The sequence below is a fragment of the Coturnix japonica genome, chromosome 10 (genome assembly GCF_054131305.1).
Source record: "Coturnix japonica strain WE chromosome 10, WE-NBRP24, whole genome shotgun sequence".
NCBI classification, from domain to species: Eukaryota; Metazoa; Chordata; class Aves; order Galliformes; family Phasianidae; genus Coturnix; species Coturnix japonica.
This window is the reverse complement of record NC_140672.1, coordinates 28,005,550-28,022,350: the sequence shown is the minus strand read 5'-3', so window position 1 is coordinate 28,022,350 and position 16,801 is coordinate 28,005,550. Positions and strand designations below refer to the sequence as shown.

At 43.8% G+C, this 16,801-nt stretch overlaps 1 protein-coding gene across 1 annotated transcript; it reads left to right on the top strand.

Moving 5' to 3' along the window:
• Positions 1 to 14,676: 14,676 nt before the first annotated feature.
• LOC146759585 (obscurin-like protein 1) lies at positions 14,677 to 16,262 on the top strand. The gene is made up of 3 exons (XM_085510435.1): positions 14,677 to 14,995; positions 15,640 to 15,804; positions 16,240 to 16,262. The coding sequence occupies exons 1-3, from the start codon at positions 14,746 to 14,748 to the stop codon at positions 16,260 to 16,262; spliced, it is 438 nt and encodes a 145-aa protein (XP_085366561.1). The 5' UTR covers positions 14,677 to 14,745.
• Positions 16,263 to 16,801: the final 539 nt, after the last annotated feature.

Here is a 16,801-nt window from a genome sequence, read left to right as displayed (position 1 = left end):
CATGCAAGGAGTGAGAAAAGGGGAGGTGTTTGAAGAGATCTGGTTACAAAATTTGAATGACACAATTAGGTGGAAAATGCCACTAATCAGACTCATAAATGGCCTGGGTTGCAAAGGCCCACAGTGCTCATCCAGTTCCAACCCCCTTCTTCCTATGTGCAGGGTTGCCAACCAGCAGCCCAGGCTGCCCAGAACCACATCCAGCCTGGCCTTGAATGCCTGCAGGGATGGAGCATCCACAGTCTCCTTGGGCAACCTGTTCTAGAGGGCCGTTCCCTTCTGATTTACTGGAAATGTAGAGAGACATGAGAAGAAAAAAAGATAAGGGAGGAGGTTCAGCAGTGCATGCAGGTGTTCTAAATCTCATGTCCAAATCTGCTATCAGACTGCGAAATGTTTAGCTTTGTGATATGATGTGATATGATATGATATGATATGATGTGAAATGATATGCTTATCATTTCCCAAGGCAAAATAGAGGGGAAAGTATTTTCCTGTCTTAATGAAGCATCACAGTGCTCCCTGTGAAGGGCAAGTATAGTGAAAACGGGGAAGTGGAGATAGCTCTGCAGCAGACTACAGCAAAACGGTGTGACTGTTGTGATGTCCCTGCAGAGAAAGAAGACCTGTTTACAAACAAGGACAAGGTACAAAAGGAGGTGAAGGCTGTACTGACTCAAAATGCCACGCTGAGCTGCGAGGTGGCCCAGGAGAAGACGGAGGTGAAGTGGTGCAAGGAGGGGAAACTGATCACCTTGAGCAAGAAGTTCAAGGTGGAGTCAGAGGGCAAACAGCGTCGGCTGGTGGTGAGCCAGGTGGAGAAGAATGATGCAGGTGAGTACAGCTGCGAGGCTGCTGGCCAGAAACTCACCTTCAAGATTCATGTAACTGCTAGGAAACACATTTTGGTTGATATTCTTTGATTATTCCATAGTCTGGCTGTGGAAACGTCTGTGTGAACGTGTCCTCTTGATTCTGCCATGAAACTGTTTTGGGGAGGATGAAAAGAAATGCTTACAAACGTGCAGCTAAAATGAATATTTGTTTTTAACAGTGTTTCATCCAGCTCTTCCCCTACGACTACTTTTATAATGAGCTGTCCATAGATGTCCAACTGTGATTTGTACAATGTGCAACACTGCTCTACCAGTTGATATTTCAACAGTAGTAGTTACAGATCTCTACTGTGGCTGCACTGAGAAGGTTTGGTTGTCGGTGTCCTAAGAACTTTTAGTCAGAGGCATTGCACTTGCCTTTGGTTTGTTGAATCCCATGTTGACGACCATTCGTTCCATGTTCTGTAAATGTAATGATCAGTCATGAATCCATTGATACCTTTCTAATTGTACGTTTCTCATTAGTCTGAGGGTTTAGAACAGAGGCAGATCTCTCACTCCAGCTGCAGTAGAGATTGCTCTGGTGTCAGTATATTTTGCACATAATCCAGTAAATTTTAACTTAGACTCCAGATAGCCATGGGCACATCAGCTGCATTCTGAGTGACCATTAGTGAGCTGGCTGATGACGAGGGTTTGTCTTCTGTTTTATTTGTAGCTGCACTCTGCTGGTTTTTGCTCGTAAGTCAGCTTGTTCTCTGTTAACTTTACAGTTCTTGTCTTGTATTCTGAGCTGATCAGGACAGGGAATCTGTTTTCTCCTCTTCTTTCTTATGGCAGTGAACACATTGGAGCTTAATCCTGGTCAAGGTTTGGCATTTGATCAGTTATGTGGAGGAGCAACTGTACTGGGAGTCTACTGCCTTTCTGCTCACACAGATCTGGTGTCCTTGCAGGGCATAGCTTGCGTTTTGTTCCCTTGTAAATGTTGCAGTCTTTGCTCTCTCCATCTTGGGGCATTCTGCTCCTTCAGTTCCTGGTGTGCAATATATCTCTGCTCCTGTAGTAGACAGTTTTGCTGCTGCCTGCGGTGTAGACTCTAAACTATCAGCTTTTACTGTTCCCACACCACATGGATGTGATTCTGGGGCCTTTGGATCTGTTCCGTGAGTTGTGTAGCTCATGCTTTTGGCTCAGGAAACTGGCAGTTTCAGCAAAGAGTGGATTACAGAAAGGGTAGATTTGGGAGGTATCTGTCAGAGAAAATGAAATATGAACGATAACAGAAAGACTATGGCAACAGCTGGAATCAACCAAGTTAATCCTCAGCAGCCAAAGCCAGTCCACATCTTATTGCAGAGGTGTAGGGAGAAAACACAGCAATGTAGTGCTTTTACACTGGAATTTTGCTAGCTGAGGGCTATTATTAGCAGTTTGACTCAGAAACCAAAGGTTTTCTGTTCTCTTTCAGACCGGATGAGCTCATGGCTGCACAGGGTAATGTAATACCTCCTCCTCTGCCATACGTGGTGAGTGCTTGCCTAGCTACCGTTGCTGTATTTCTCATGTATTTCTCACTGTAACATGACGTGCAAGTCCAGCCCTCACTGCAGAATGATGTGGTGTGAAAGTCAGGAGGGATTATGAGTACTCTTGGAGTGGTTGGCTCTTTCACCACAGTAATCCTCATCTTACTAGCTTCTCCCAAAGTGCAATGGCTTTCTGAGTCTTAATTTGTCCTCTTACCACTGCACTCAGAAAGCTTTTCAGGGTTCCTCTACCCCTGGGTTCTACTGGTAGCACAGAACAATCCCATTTTAAGGACCTCTTGAATGTTCGGCACTCAGTGTTGAGCATTATGGGATGCAGATTAGACCTTCTTGCTTAAAAGAAACAAGTGCTGCACACCTTGGAAACCTATAGAAAACTAGAGTAAAAAGGGCTGATTCTGCCATCTCATTATCTCAGTATTTGTGGTGCACACTGAAATCCTTATTTGAAGTGGGCCAAAGCTCCATTGCATTTGTGAGAAGTTTTGCATCACCTGGTTGGTCTAGGCCATATTTGTTGTCTTGCTAATAAGCAACCCTTCTGATCTTCATCAAATCATTGCGTTTGGAAAAGACCACAAAGATCCCCACATCCAGCCTCACCCCATCCCACCATGCACACTGCCCACGTCCCTCAGTGCCACATCTCCATGGTTATTGAACACTTGTGATGGTGACCCCACCACCTCCCTGCAAAGCTGTGCCACCACATCACCATTCCTCTTCAGAAGAAGTTTTTCTTAACATCCAACTTGAACCTCCCCTGAAAATCATCAGTCAAAACAGGGGCTGTTTAAAGATGGGCGGAGAGAATGATGATTTTGCAGTCAATACAAGCAGGGAGATCAAATGTAGAGTGTATCAACTGCATTCTTGCATTGGCTTGCTGCCCTGCTCCCTCGCCTTCAGTGGACTGCAGTGCTGGTGGTAGAGCTGTGGTGTGAATCCTGGGATTGCACGTACTGCAACGGTCAGCAGCACAGGAACTTGAGCTGAACTTACCCTCCTGGGCAGCTGCTGCCACTCAGAATTCAGACAGCATGCAGAGGAGAAAGTCATGAAGGAAGGGAAAGGGATGGCAGCAGAAGGCTTCACAGAGTGACAGCGGGGAGGAAGGAGATAGGGGACAGGTCCTGGAAGGGTTTGCCATGACTGCCGGGGAGCAGGAGCCTTCCCGGTCACCTGAGCTGGGTATGCCTGAAGATGCTTGCATGAATGATCTGAATGAGTGGTCTTCCATGTCTGCACTGCAAATAAAAGGCAATGTAAATCCCCCTCACACCTGCTAGTCCTGCATTCATGCTTGGAGCCTCTGTCTTGGTATCAACATAAGGACCCTGGGATCTTTCCTGGGATCCAAACAAGCATAGGAAGCTTATTCAAAATTGCTCTGCTGTTAGAAGCTGGCTAGCACTAGAGAAGTCCATGATGTAAGTGCGTCAGAAATATTCTGCACTTCTACAGCCTTTTGTAGGGCAAACCATGGAATAGAAATGGAAGCCCATTTATTTAGGGTTTATCTGTTCTCCCACGCCTCAAATAGGAACTAGCATGAACGCTCTCAGCAACCAGTTGTTGGTAAAAGGAGAATCAGATAAAACAGTCACTAAAGTAATCAATAAAAGATTCAACTTATCAATCGATCCCACTTAGCAAAGTGATTAACTGAATCACCTTAACTGAAGTGTGTATGCCTAACTAATTACACTTGATATCTTTCTGATGCTAACTCAATTTGTTGACACAAAGGGTAAGGTGGGCTTTAAACACTTTCTTCTATATGTGTTAGGTATTAAGAGGAGATTACCTCAGCCAGTTCTCTGAAGAATCAGGGGTTGCTGAGAGTACAAAACGATGCTTTATGCATAAAACCGAGCTACAAAATCTAATGTAGGCCAAGTATTCACCATATTAAGGGCTATATCATTACCATAGGGTAGAGTCAAAAGATGGTTTTCTGCTCTTAAATTTCTATGGTTTCCTGATTTTGAGGTCTTCAGTTCATAATTTAGCTGTATTTGGCTGATCTCTGGTGTAGAGTGGAGCAATATCAAAAAGACAGACAGATGAAGATCTGTCATGGTCTTCATTAGAAGAAATCTGAAAATTAGGAGTCCAAGCTGATAGTAAAGACTACCCAGAGGGATGGGATGACCATAGGGACTGTGCTGAGGATGCATTATAATGTGTGATAAACACTGTAAAGCAGTGTTGCTCCAGGAAATTGTCCAATACAACATAGAAGCAACTTTTAATGTCTTCCAGTCACAAGTTGTTCATATCTAATGTATATTTTACCCAATGTTTTCCAGTTCCAGAAGCAGAGGATGCCTTTATCAACAAGCAGAAGGTGCAGAAGGAGGTGAAGGCTGCTCCAACAGAAAATGCCACGCTGAGCTGCGAGGTGGCCCAGGAGAAGACGGAGGTGAAGTGGTACAAGGAGGGGAAACTGATCAGTTCGAGCAAGAAGTTCAAGGCTGAGTCAGAGGGCAAACAGCGTCGGCTGGTGGTGAGCCAGGTGGAGAAGAAAGATGCAGGGGAGTACAGCTGCGAGGCTGCTGGCCTGAAACTCACCTTCAAGATTCATGTCACAGGTGAGACAGGTGTTGTCTGAAATACAGCAGAGAACAGTAAAGTAAAATCTAGTTTCTATTATACAGTGATCCAGTTGCAGTAGTCTGTGCTGAAGTCTTTTCGCTATACTTGATTGTCTGCGTTTGTAGAAAGTATTTGGTTTTAGTATGACACAAAGACCTGCTTCAGTCTGTCTGTAGAATAATAATTACTGATATATGTACAATGGAAGCAATATTCAAGATATTATTCAAATCTCTCCTGTGCCTGAGATCCCAAACTGTAATTCTTGTTCACCGAAATATTTGACTAAGAGAAGTATGTGCAGTGAGGCTGGAGTGCATGTTCTACGTGCAGCCTTTCATGGCAGGAGAAGCAGGAACTTCTCCTAGTAGTACACTGCCTTTTTACTATGCCTTTATGTTGGAGGCTGCATCTGGATAGGTGAGTCTGCTACTCACAGTAAGAGACCTGGTAGAGCTGACTATTCCCAGAGCTCAAGGTAAGATAGATATCTGCAAATCACACACAAAGAACAAAGGACTGCGTTGGTGAGCATATTTCCTTTGTGCCTTTGACAGTCACATTGTGGCAATGGTAGAGGCCATGAGGAGTCTGTTCAGGAAGCCAGGAGTACTGTTCTGGGTCATGAAAAGGCAGACAGTGGTTTGACTATCACATGTTTATGTGTTTTGATGTTTCAAAGTGGGTCTTAAGTAAAAGGAACTCAGGTTTTGGTTGCCTGCAGGACAGATGTTCTTTTGGGTTCAATATGTTTGCATAGTGACTTGCAACCATGGGATGGTGTTCAAGGACCCTCTTGGTTCCTGCAGTTCCTAGGTTCTTTCTTGCCTAGATTTGACACTTTGTTTCAACAGAAGAGCTGATATTCTCTAGTGAAGGCTATTATTTTGGGCACAAGTAGTAACCTAAACCTGTTCCAAGCTGTACATACAAACCTGCAAGTTGGTCTCATTTCAGTCCCTCAGTCAATACTTTTTCTTTTCTTCCCTCAGAGCCAAAACCTGTGTTTATAAACCAGGAGCAGGTGCAGAAAGAGGTGAGTGCTGCCCTGGCAGCAAGTGCCTCCCTCAGCTATGAAGTAGCACAGGATCCAACTGGAGTAAAATGGTACAAGGATGGAAGACTGCTTGCCTCCTCCTGAAAGTTCAAACTGGAATGTGTAAGCAAAATACGGCGTCTGGTTGTGGAGCAGCTGGAGAAGAAAGATGCTGGAGAATACATCTGCGAGGCTGCTGGCCAGAAGATGACCTTTAAGTTGGAAACAACTGGTGAGCATTCGCTTTGGGAGCACTAAGCAGCTGTTTATGTGGCTGAGAGGAAGACTGGCTGTCTTCTACCCTGTGGGCATGGAACAGCCACAATTCCCCCTGAGGGAATATTTGAATATATGAATTCCTTTGGCTATGTTAGAGCTCATAATGAGGTAAGCTGATGTTCTTTAAATGCTCGGAGTCTAGCAATGTGGGGAAGTGGACTGCTATTTGCTGTTGAGCTTTAGGCTAAGAAGCCTGATTTTAGAGGACCGTGGACTTCCCCTTTCCCTTCCCCTCTCATCCCCTTCTCCCTGGACTGATCCCGCATGGTTTGAGAATGATTTCAGAGCAAGGTAAATGAGGAATCACCGTGTGAAAACCTGTTGTTTACTGCTCTATAAAAGACACTTAGTCAAAAGACAAGTGTGTGTTCCAAGCTTGAGATTGCAGGAGATCCTAGAAACAACTCAGCTGCTCAAACCTGTAGTCTGGCTGAATATTTTATTGTCAGTTTTGGTCAGGAGGAGATGCTTGAGTAAGACAAATAAAAGGTCATGGGTGAGTTGGTCCTTCTTATGATATACTTCTAGGCTTTCATCAGGGAAAAGCTTAATTAGTCCAAATAATTATTGCAGAAACCACACCAAGAACATGAGAGTGAAATTTCAAATTTCTTGATGTGATGGTAAACTTTACCTGGTTCTGCCATTCCCCAAATGTTTGTTTCATTATAACAAGAAGAACTTTGCAAAAGTAATTTTTTTTTCAGTCTTGTGTGCAACACAAAAAGAGGTAAATTCTAGGAGGCCACCTGAAATGTTTTTTCCATCTGGAAAGATCCATTTAGGAGCACACACGGACCTGGTTATGAACAAGTTTTCTTCTTTGCAAAGGCTGTTGCTTAATTAGCAGATACTGTACCTGGGAGAGGAAGAGGGAAGTAACTTGTTTTGGAAGTCCTGATGCTATTCAAGCATTCAAGGCCAGGCTGGATGGAGCTTTGTGCAATCTGGTTAGAGGGAAGCATCCCTGCCTACAGCAGAGGGGGGTTGGATCTGGATGATCTCAAAGGTCCCTTCCAACCTAAACCTTTCTCTGATTCCTTTTGTGATTCTATTTCTCAGCTGCTGGTGTGAGATCTCCAACCTGTCCCCGTTGTCTTTCAGTGTGGCAGATGAAGCTGGTGAAAGATCTGCAGCCCCTGGAATTCCCTGAGAAGGGAACTGTCACCTTTTCGGTGGAGGTGTCCCATGAGGATGTGGAAGGGACTTGGCAGAAGGACGGCGTGCGGCTGAAGCCTGCACCAAATATCACGATGGGTGCCCAGGGGAAGAAACATTCCTTGACACTTTCTTCTGTGACCCTTGAAGATGCAGGACTCATTTCCTTTAAAGCAGAAGGCATCAATTCATCGGGGAGGCTCACTGTGACAGGTATTGGTTGGTGCAAGGTGTCATTATCTGCTCCTGTCCCAGATTACTGGAACAGCAGAACCAGCTTTCCTTCCAGATGCAAAGAATGTTTTGCACTGGGCCATTGCCACCAGAGTATCCCTCAGATATCAAGAGGATTGTTGGAACGTTATTGTCCCAAACAAGTAATGATAATGTGCTCAAAACAATAGGTTTTTTTGTTGTTAATGACAAGTTCTAGTAAGCATGGAGAGTAGGCCCTGCCTTTCATTATTCCTTATGCCAGATGCTCCTAGAGACCTCGTTCCCAACTAAATCCACATCCTTCTTTCTCCTTCTCAGAATTGCCTGTGAAATTCAGCAAACCATTGGCAGACATTAGCGTCACTCAAAAGGACAAGGTCACATTTGAGTGTGAGCTGTGCAGGCCCAAGGTGGACGTCAAGTGGTTCAAGGTATGGCATGTAATGGTATTTTCCTTTCTGACTTCTCTGGAAATGAATGAGAGCCTTTAATTTCACTTCCAAGGGATGCGAGTCTGAGCTTTTGCTTGATAGCTTTTGCACTGCTCTCTTTTCTTTATGCTCTTTTACTTGCCCAGATCAGCACTCTTTGTTATTATGTCCTGAGTTCATTTATCAAGTTGAAATGGAAGTTTGTTTTTGGTTTCTTGTGAACTCCTGAGGTCTTGCTGCACAAAATATTGTTGGTTGGAGTACAGTCTTGAGCTTCAACTCTAACACAGAAATTCTCAGCCAGGATTTTGTAGCCTTGTTATGAACTGGGTTTTAGGGTGAAATCTGAGTTTTCTTTGCACCTGACAGTGTGAGAATTTGCTCTGGCACCTCCCCGGTGCTCAGCTGTTCCTTCCCTTACTTGGGGATAACGTCATTCATTCAAGGTGATGTCCAAACGGGCTTGTTAACAGTCCTCTGCAGTGCTTTAAGCTGTCATAGGTCAGCCAGAATTTATGCAAGTTCTATAGCCATTCCTACATGTTGAAAACACTGCACTGTGCTTAAGCTTCAGCATATGTTCCAGTAAGCACAGTTCCATTAATTCTAGGGAAGTGGGTGAATTAAGCATAGATCTGAAGGCTCCCTTTGCTCAGTGCAGAGATGGAAGGACTCATGAAGATCTGACTTGATATTTTCCCTTCTAGGATGGGAAGGAGCTCCATCAAAGTAAAAGAAGTGGGCATTACTCCCCAGGGAAATAAGAGAAGTCTCATTATTCACAGGCGGTGAACTCTCATTTTCTCTCTCAGTCTGCAACCAGGTTGGGTTGCTGTTTCAGTACTGGCTGTTTTATGCAGGAACTCTGCTCCTGTGGTTAATCCAAAGTGTATCCAGGCCTTTCAGAAGGAAAGGGAAATAGCAGCACAGAAATATGGTCTGATTCTGACACAAATAAGTGCAGACCTGGAGAGTTAAAAGGGATTGTGTGATGTTCAAGGGATTTTGAAGCAAAGATGTCCCCTAGGTAAGATTTGTGGCTGACATTCCCCGTACACTGTGGGCACACAAGCTAAGGAGAGACTAGTGATGAGCATGCAGAGAAGCCAATGATTCAGACAGGTTTGTGGTGACACGACATTGTAGAGTTCTGTCTATTTCTCCTTGGCATAGTTTGGAAAATGAAGATGAGGATATTGGTGGTAACCAATATGGTTTCCTCAAGGTCAAGCCATGCCTGACAAACTTGGTGGCCTTTCATGATGGAGTAACAGCATCAGTGGATAATGGGAGAGCAACTGACATCATCTACTTGGACCTGTGCAGAGCATTTGATCCCGTCCTGCATGACATCCTGGTCACCAAACTGGAGAAAAATGGTTTTGATGGATGGACCAGTTGCAGGATAGGGAACTGTCTGGATGGTCACACTCAGAGAGCTGCAGTCAATAGCTCAGTGTCCAGGTGGAGGGTGGTGTTGGGACCAGTGTTCTTTAACATTTTTGTAGGCAACATGGCCAGTGGAATCAAATGCAGCCTCAGCAAGTTTGCAGATGACACCAAGCAGAGCAGTGCTGTTGATGTGCTAGAGGGAAGGGATGCTACCCAGAGGGACCTGGACAGGCTGGAGAGGTGGGCCCTTGGCAGCCTCATGAACTTGAGTGTGGCCAAGTACAAGGCCCTGCACCTGGGTCAGGGCAATCCCAAGCACAGGCACGGGCTTAGAGGAGAATGGTTTGAGAGAAGCCTTGACCCTGAGGAGAAGAGTTGGTGTGGAGGGAGGTGTCCCTGCCTATAGCAGGGGGACTGGAACTAAATGACCTTAAAGATTCAGTCAGTTCTATTGTTTTTCTACCCTTACTTTTGCTTGAAAGGTTTTAGAATAAATGAGATTCTGGTGCATTGACTGTGTTGAAGAGAGAAATGACTCAGGAATGGATGATGGTTTAGAATAAAACATAATCCTACTTATTTTCTATGCAAATATGTGTAAGGAAAAGATGCTGCACTCAGTTCTGGAAATACCCTGACAAATATATCTCTACTGTTTCACAGCTGGAGATATCAAGATTGTTAAACCACTGGAAGATGTGGAAGTGAATGAATATGGGAGTGCATCTTTTGTCTGAGATTTCACACGATGAGGTTCAGACCCAGTGGTACAAAGATGACAACAAGCTGAAGGCTGATGACAACATCAGATTGCGGCAAGATGGTAGGGTGTAAGAGGGGGATCTTTCTCCTGAGTGGGGGGTGGGTTGGAGATTAAGCATATAAGACATCTGAAATGAAGTGAAGAGGGTTCAGAAGGGAGTTCCCCTTTTGTTTTGGGACTGAGGTTAGGGTGGAACAAGTGACATGGTGGGATGCTTAGTGTGGGAAGTGTGATGCTATCCCACCATCCCACACTGCTGGGAGCAGGTAGGAAATGAGTGCAGTTATTTCCAGAGTGGGGGTGAACAGGGCAGTCAGTTCACCTCTCCAAAGAGGTTTTGTCTGACAGTGAGTGTGATCCTTCTGTATCAGGTACTTTGAAGGTGACGACGGCCACATTTGGTCAGTCCTTGTAGAAGCCATGTTTAGATTACACTTTGGTGGGGATGTGGACGTGGGGGAACGGGTGGTTTCATTGACATGAGAGAACAGGCAGTGATGCTGTGAAACCAGATGGATGATGCTCAGCCTGGCCATGTGCCTCAGAGCTCTTTGCTCAAGGAAGCCAAGTGTAGGTGTGGGTTTGCTCTCAAGAGCACAGATTGGTAGGGATGAGCTGGCGGTTGGACTAGATGACCTTAGTGGTCTTTTCCAGCCTTAGTGACTCTGTGGTTCTCTGCTTCAGGAAAGAGCTACTCGCTGACTTACACACGTGTCCAAGTCAAGGATGCAGCAGAAATAAAATCTGTAGCAGAAAAGGCAGAAGCTCGTGAATCTTGTGCCCATCTTACAGTTAAAGGTAATTATGCTTCTGATGACGATTTTGATTAAATTATGTTATAAACGAGCTAACATCCTTTGCTTTAATGTCAAGGAAGTTAAACACCACCAGGACCTTTCACAGAAATAAAAACTCCTACCTACCTACCTTTCTGCCCACAAAATATCCAGCTTCTCTTTTGGAATTTACTTTTGCTAAGTAAGACAGATTATTTTCTTAGGAGGTTGATTTTCTACGTTTAGACTTCAGATTTGTGTTTGAACGTTGAGGGGTAAAAAACATAGCTTGACTTTTTCTTCATTTTCTCTTGCTGTTTGAAAAGAACACAGGGTTTTTGTTTTTTTTTAATATATACAATGTTAGGGTATATATATGATGTTAAGTGTGATAAAGAAAAGGGAGACATTTGAGTTAGCATACTACTCAAGAGTTCAGTCCCCAGCTTTGTCACTGTTACCATTATAAGGGCAAGAACTTCCTGGAAAATGAATTTCTCCTAAGTAGAGTCATTACATTTGAGCTACAGAGACCTTTACTAGGTGAAAACTTGTTGTTCAGAGCTAAGTTGCTGTATTTAACCAAAGTAATTGTCAATGTCCGTGTTTCATTGAACCTCTTTTCCATTTCGTAATGCGAGGAGTTTGATATCGGGATGGGAAGGTCATGCTTTGATTTGGATGTTGGACTGGGAATCAGAAGATCTGGGCTCTCTACAGGTTGTCAGTCTTATTGTCTGACTTCTTAACAACATTCCTTTCTTTATATTATTTTTTAATGATGTTTTAAGGCATTTTGAGCTGATAGGTGTAGTGTTCATGTGACTTCTTAACAATATTCCTTTCTTTCTATTATTTTAAATAATGTTTTAAGGCATTTTGAGCTGATAGGTGTAGTGTTTATGTGCAGTAATGCTGATGTGAGTAAGTAGGGTGATAATGTAAGGGTTTTTTACATTCCTTCTACATCTCTGCTTTCTCTTGTTCCATCCTTCTTAAAGAGCAATCCATTAATCTAGTGAAGGAGCTGTGTGATGAGGATGTGACTGAGCCTGAAAAAGCCAAGTCTGAATGCGAGATATCCATTCCATCTGTGAAACCTCCCAAGTGGTATCTACGTGGGGAAGTCTTACAGGCTGGCAGAAACTTGATTATGCAGCAAGAACGCACCATCCACCAGCTTGCCATAGCGAAAACCACCACTGATATGACAAGCATCATTCAGTTCTCACTTGGCAAATCAAAATCCACAGCCAATCTGCTTGTCAGAGGTAACATATCCAGGCTTGGTTTACATCATGAAGATGAAGAATTAATTAACGTACAGTCTTCCTTCACTGGGGTCTTTGAAATATTTTGTGTGTGTCTGGAGGGTCTGCTCCATTTCCAGTTCAAAGTCGTTGGACACTAAATGAGACAGCTGCATCTCAGTAAAAGATCTGTTTGAATAGCTGTGATGTGCTTACTATTCAGATCTACAGAGCTGAGGTTTTGTCCTTGGCTATACCAAAGATGTCAAATCAGGTGAAATTAATTCTCTTTCTGAACTAGACAAGTTTAAGTTTGGTAGCACCTAAATTTGATGCAGTTTGTCATTGATTTCACCTGAAAGAAACTTGCAGGCTTTTCATCTGCTGTTGTCCCCAGCGTAAGAGTCTCCATTCACATCCTGAAGTATTTGTAATATTTTCAACTCACTCTTATTTGAATAAAAGCCTCAACAAATGGGAGCAATTTAATTAGCACAGAACAAGAGCTGGACCTTGCATTTGGTAGATAATATACAGTATTACTTTGTTGAAATGTAGTCAATGGCATTCCCTATAGACAATCGTTTGTTTTATCTTTGGAGTGGTTCAAAAAACCATTGTGAACATGACATTAATTGGAATTGAATACATGCAAGAGACTTTCCTCTTCTTCCAATTGTCCTCATCCTTTCTTCTCTTCCACCCCTGCTTTGCAGATTACCATCTACAAATCACCAGGAAGTTGGAGGACAAGACAGCTTTGGAACATCATTCTGTCATCCTGTCCTGTGACTTCAGGCCTTCTCCAAAGGTTGTGAAATGGTTCAAGAGCCACACACCCATCGGGCCCTCTGAGAAGTACAAGATCAAGAGGGATAAGCATTCAGCAGAGCTCAAGATTCTGAAGCTGAAGCCCGATGATGCTGATGTGTACAAGTGCAAGGCAGGAATTGCAGAGACTGAGGCCACGCTGACAGCTGAAGGTATGAGCAGGGAGGGTGGCCTCTTCCATGTCCTATTTCACCTCAGATTTCTCTTCTTGAGGTTGACTTCTGCCGTTCTCTCCTGCTAACGTTATAAATGTATAATCTTCACTGAGAAGATTACACAAAGATCATCTAGTCCAACCATTCCAACACATCCCAGTATGATGTATAGTAACAGTGGTAACAGTTCACCTTGTTTCCCCACAGCTCGCAATGTAGAAGTAACGAAGCACCTGCAGGATGTGGAAATTGAAGAAGAGAGCTCTGCTGTCTTCTCCTGCAAGCTGTCCCATAATGACGAGGACGTGGAATGGTTCCTGAATGGCAACCTCCTTTACACCAACACTTACAATAACATCAAGAACATTGGCAATTGCTGCACACTGAGAATGAAGCAGGTTAAGCCTGAGGATGCTGGCACAGTGACAGTGAAGTCAGACAAGGTGTCAGAAAGCGCACCTGAAGGTGATAGGTGGGTCTGACCACACCCCTCCTGGATGTAAGAGATGCTAAGGAGCTCCAGTTCATTCCATTGTGCAGCAATCCTGCTTCTAAAGCTGACCTCTCTGGGGTAACAAGTCATCAGAGGCTTTCTTCCAGTGGAAGGTTCCATTGCAGCAGATATCAACGAAGGAGGATGGTTTTGGTGTCCTGCCAAAGCATTCCATTGCTTTTTATCATCATTTTATTTAGCACAAGGAGAGTTACAAGAGCAGTTTCTTCTACTTCTTCAGTAACATGCAGTGTCAATGCTGTTGTCTCCAAGGATTTATGACTGCCGGGAGAGATCATTCAGTGTGTGTTTTGCCTCTGGGATGACTAATGACCAGGCTGTGAGCAACCTGATCTAGCTGTGAATGCCCCTTTTTATTGCAGGGGAGCTGGGCTAGATGGCCTTTAAGGGTCTCTTCCAATTCTAAGGGTACTGTGATTCTAATCTGCTCTCCCCAGCAATTAAGCTCTTTTACTCTATGCGCTCGGAGTTTGAAGGATTTCCTCTTTCTCCTTTCTTTTGCATTTGGTGGAAGTTTTTTCCCCAGTATAAACATCTGATGTGTGAAATAGAAGATAGATAAAAGGAGTCAATAAAACAGGAAAATCAAAAGTGTTCAGCAGCTTATCCTCTTAATCCTGTGGCCTGCTGTATGAGCTCTGCTCCATGTGAGGGCAATGCCAGCTCTCCAGCTTTAAAAGAGCTGCATCCCAATTACTTCATATGATATCAGTCCCACCCACCGGCAATGCAGGCTGTCCCTCCTGTTCCCTGTATTCTCCTATTGATTAGTTCAGAATTCCATAAAGTGCATTCAGTCAACACACATGAAACCGCTTTAGGTTCTATATTGGTGTCGTCAGTGCTGGTAAAGATTTATTGATCCCTCTTTAAAAATCTGAAAGCAACTGGAAATGTCTCAACTTCTGTATCACATTGTTCTGTTTTGCCCTTTTAATTGCAGAGAAGCCTGCTGTCTTCATGAAGTCCTTGGATGATGTTTTTGGTGAGGAGCGGGGTGTGATTAAATTGGAATGCGAAGTCTCTAAAGAGAAGGTCAAACCAGTGTGGAAGAAGGACGGTGTTCTGCTCACTTCTGGCAACAAGTATGAGCTGGTACAGTCTGGGAAGACCCTATGTCCCCTTATCCATGACCTCGAGAAGTCAGATGCAGGTTTCTATACCTGTGATATTGGCACTGATGTTGCCAAATCAAAGGTCGGCATTCAGGGTAAGTACTGTGGAAAGTAAAGGAGTGCTGAAAGCACATTCAGTGTGGTCACTATGTCTTACACCTATTCCCCCACGAGCCTTAATAGTTTCTACAATAGAAGTGTATTACTGCAATTTAGCACAGTGATGTCTGGAAAATTCCCATTGCTTTTGATGTAAATGTATCTCATTTTGCCATGAAAATCACCAAACACATCAAGAATGTCCTGGAAATATTTCCTTTCTAAACATCCCTAAAATGGAGAAATGGTTTGTACACCAGTAGCGGTAGGATGGTAACAAATGAGCTAATAGAAACATTTAATTTCTTGTCATAGGCAAAACCCTTTTTCTCATGCAGCATCCTAGAGTTGTCCTCTCAGTTAGGTTGTTCCCTCTGTAGCTCATTGAATCTTCATTCTGCTCCATGGACTGAGCTGCTCTAATTGTAGTTCTTCCAGAGCAAAGACAAGAGATTCACGTCTCTTTTTTTTTATAGCTTTCTGGTAATTCTGAGTGGAGAATGTCTTAGAGAATACATCAGTAAGGAATGCAGCCATGTTCTGCAAATCCTGAGTTAAAACACCAGTACTGCTACTCACATATGTCACAAATGCCTTTTCTCCATATAAACCTCATACTAACCTATCTCTTACCTTCCAGAGCTGAATAGTGGCATTACCAAACGGCTGAAAAACACTGAAATCCAGGAGGGAGAAGATTGTACTTTTGAATGCATTCCGTCCCATGAAAGCATTGATGAGTTCAACTGGACACTGACTGGAAGCAGAATGGAAAGTGGTGGGCGATTTAAAGCTTCTAACGTGAGTAGGAAATATACTCTCATTATCAAAAGTGTGACTCCTACTGACGCTGGGGAAGTCGTTTTTTACTGCCCGTGGTCTAACCTCCAAAGCCTCTCTGTCTGTGAAAGGTAATGAGATGGGAGAGATTCTGGGGTCTGATTCCTTCAACTGTCTTCTGATAAGATTGTCGTGAGAGCTAACTCATAATATGGTTAAAGTGAATAGCAACCTTCTACTTGAACCTCGAAGCACTGAGAATTTCTCTTAAAAATAAGTAAAAGGAGGAAACATTTTACACAAATGTGAGAACTACCCAAAGCACTGGGGTAGTGCTGGAAATGGGCATCTCACTACAGCTTGTTCCATTAACAGTAAATCAGGAATGATCTGTTGAGGGAACTGTGGGAGGAAATATCCTCTAAGTATAAGCTGAAGGGATGGCCTTCACATAATCTAGCTGCACAACAAATTCCTATCTAGAACATGTGCATCTGAGAGCATCATCCGAGGCTCCCAGTGTGATGAGTGGAGAGAAGAAAGAGGCAGTTTTCAGACATGGTTCATCATCCTCAATTGGGTAGATTTAAGAGAGAATAAATGCTGCCTGGAATTCTATTGTCTGTACTTTGCAGATTACTGCTGGCTGTAGGATGGCGTTTGTTGCAAGTGCCTCTCTAACTTATCTCCAGCATGTAGATGCGTGTATTTTGAGAGAGGCATCCTACCCTAAGTGTATGTTACTCCAAAAGCAATGTTTTCTTCCAGGAAAACCTACTGAGGTTTCAAAACAGCTGGAGGATAAGACAGCAGCAGCAGGGCAGGACATCAGCCTGAGCTGTGAGCTGTCAAAACCGGATTTGAACATCAGGTGGTACAAGGATGGCAAAGCAATCAGAAAAAGCCAGAAGTACGACTTGCAGCAGGAGGGAACTGGGGCCATTCTGATCATCCATGACTCTACCGCCAAGGACAGTGGGGAGTACCCCTGTGAGACAGAGGACTCCATAACAAAAGCCAGG

What these genes read in the sequence shown, in the direction of transcription:
- LOC146759585 (XM_085510435.1), top strand. Translation starts at nt 14,746, where the DNA reads ATGAAGTCCTTGGATGATGTTTTTGGTGAGGAGCGGGGTGTGATTAAA. An exon ending in ATCAAAGGTCGGCATTCAGG is followed by an intron (nt 14,996 to 15,639) that starts GTAAGTACTGTG and finishes CTTACCTTCCAG; the next exon opens with AGCTGAATAGTGGCATTACC. An exon ending in ATTTAAAGCTTCTAACGTGA is followed by an intron (nt 15,805 to 16,239) that starts GTAGGAAATATA and finishes CACATAATCTAG; the next exon opens with CTGCACAACAAATTCCTATC.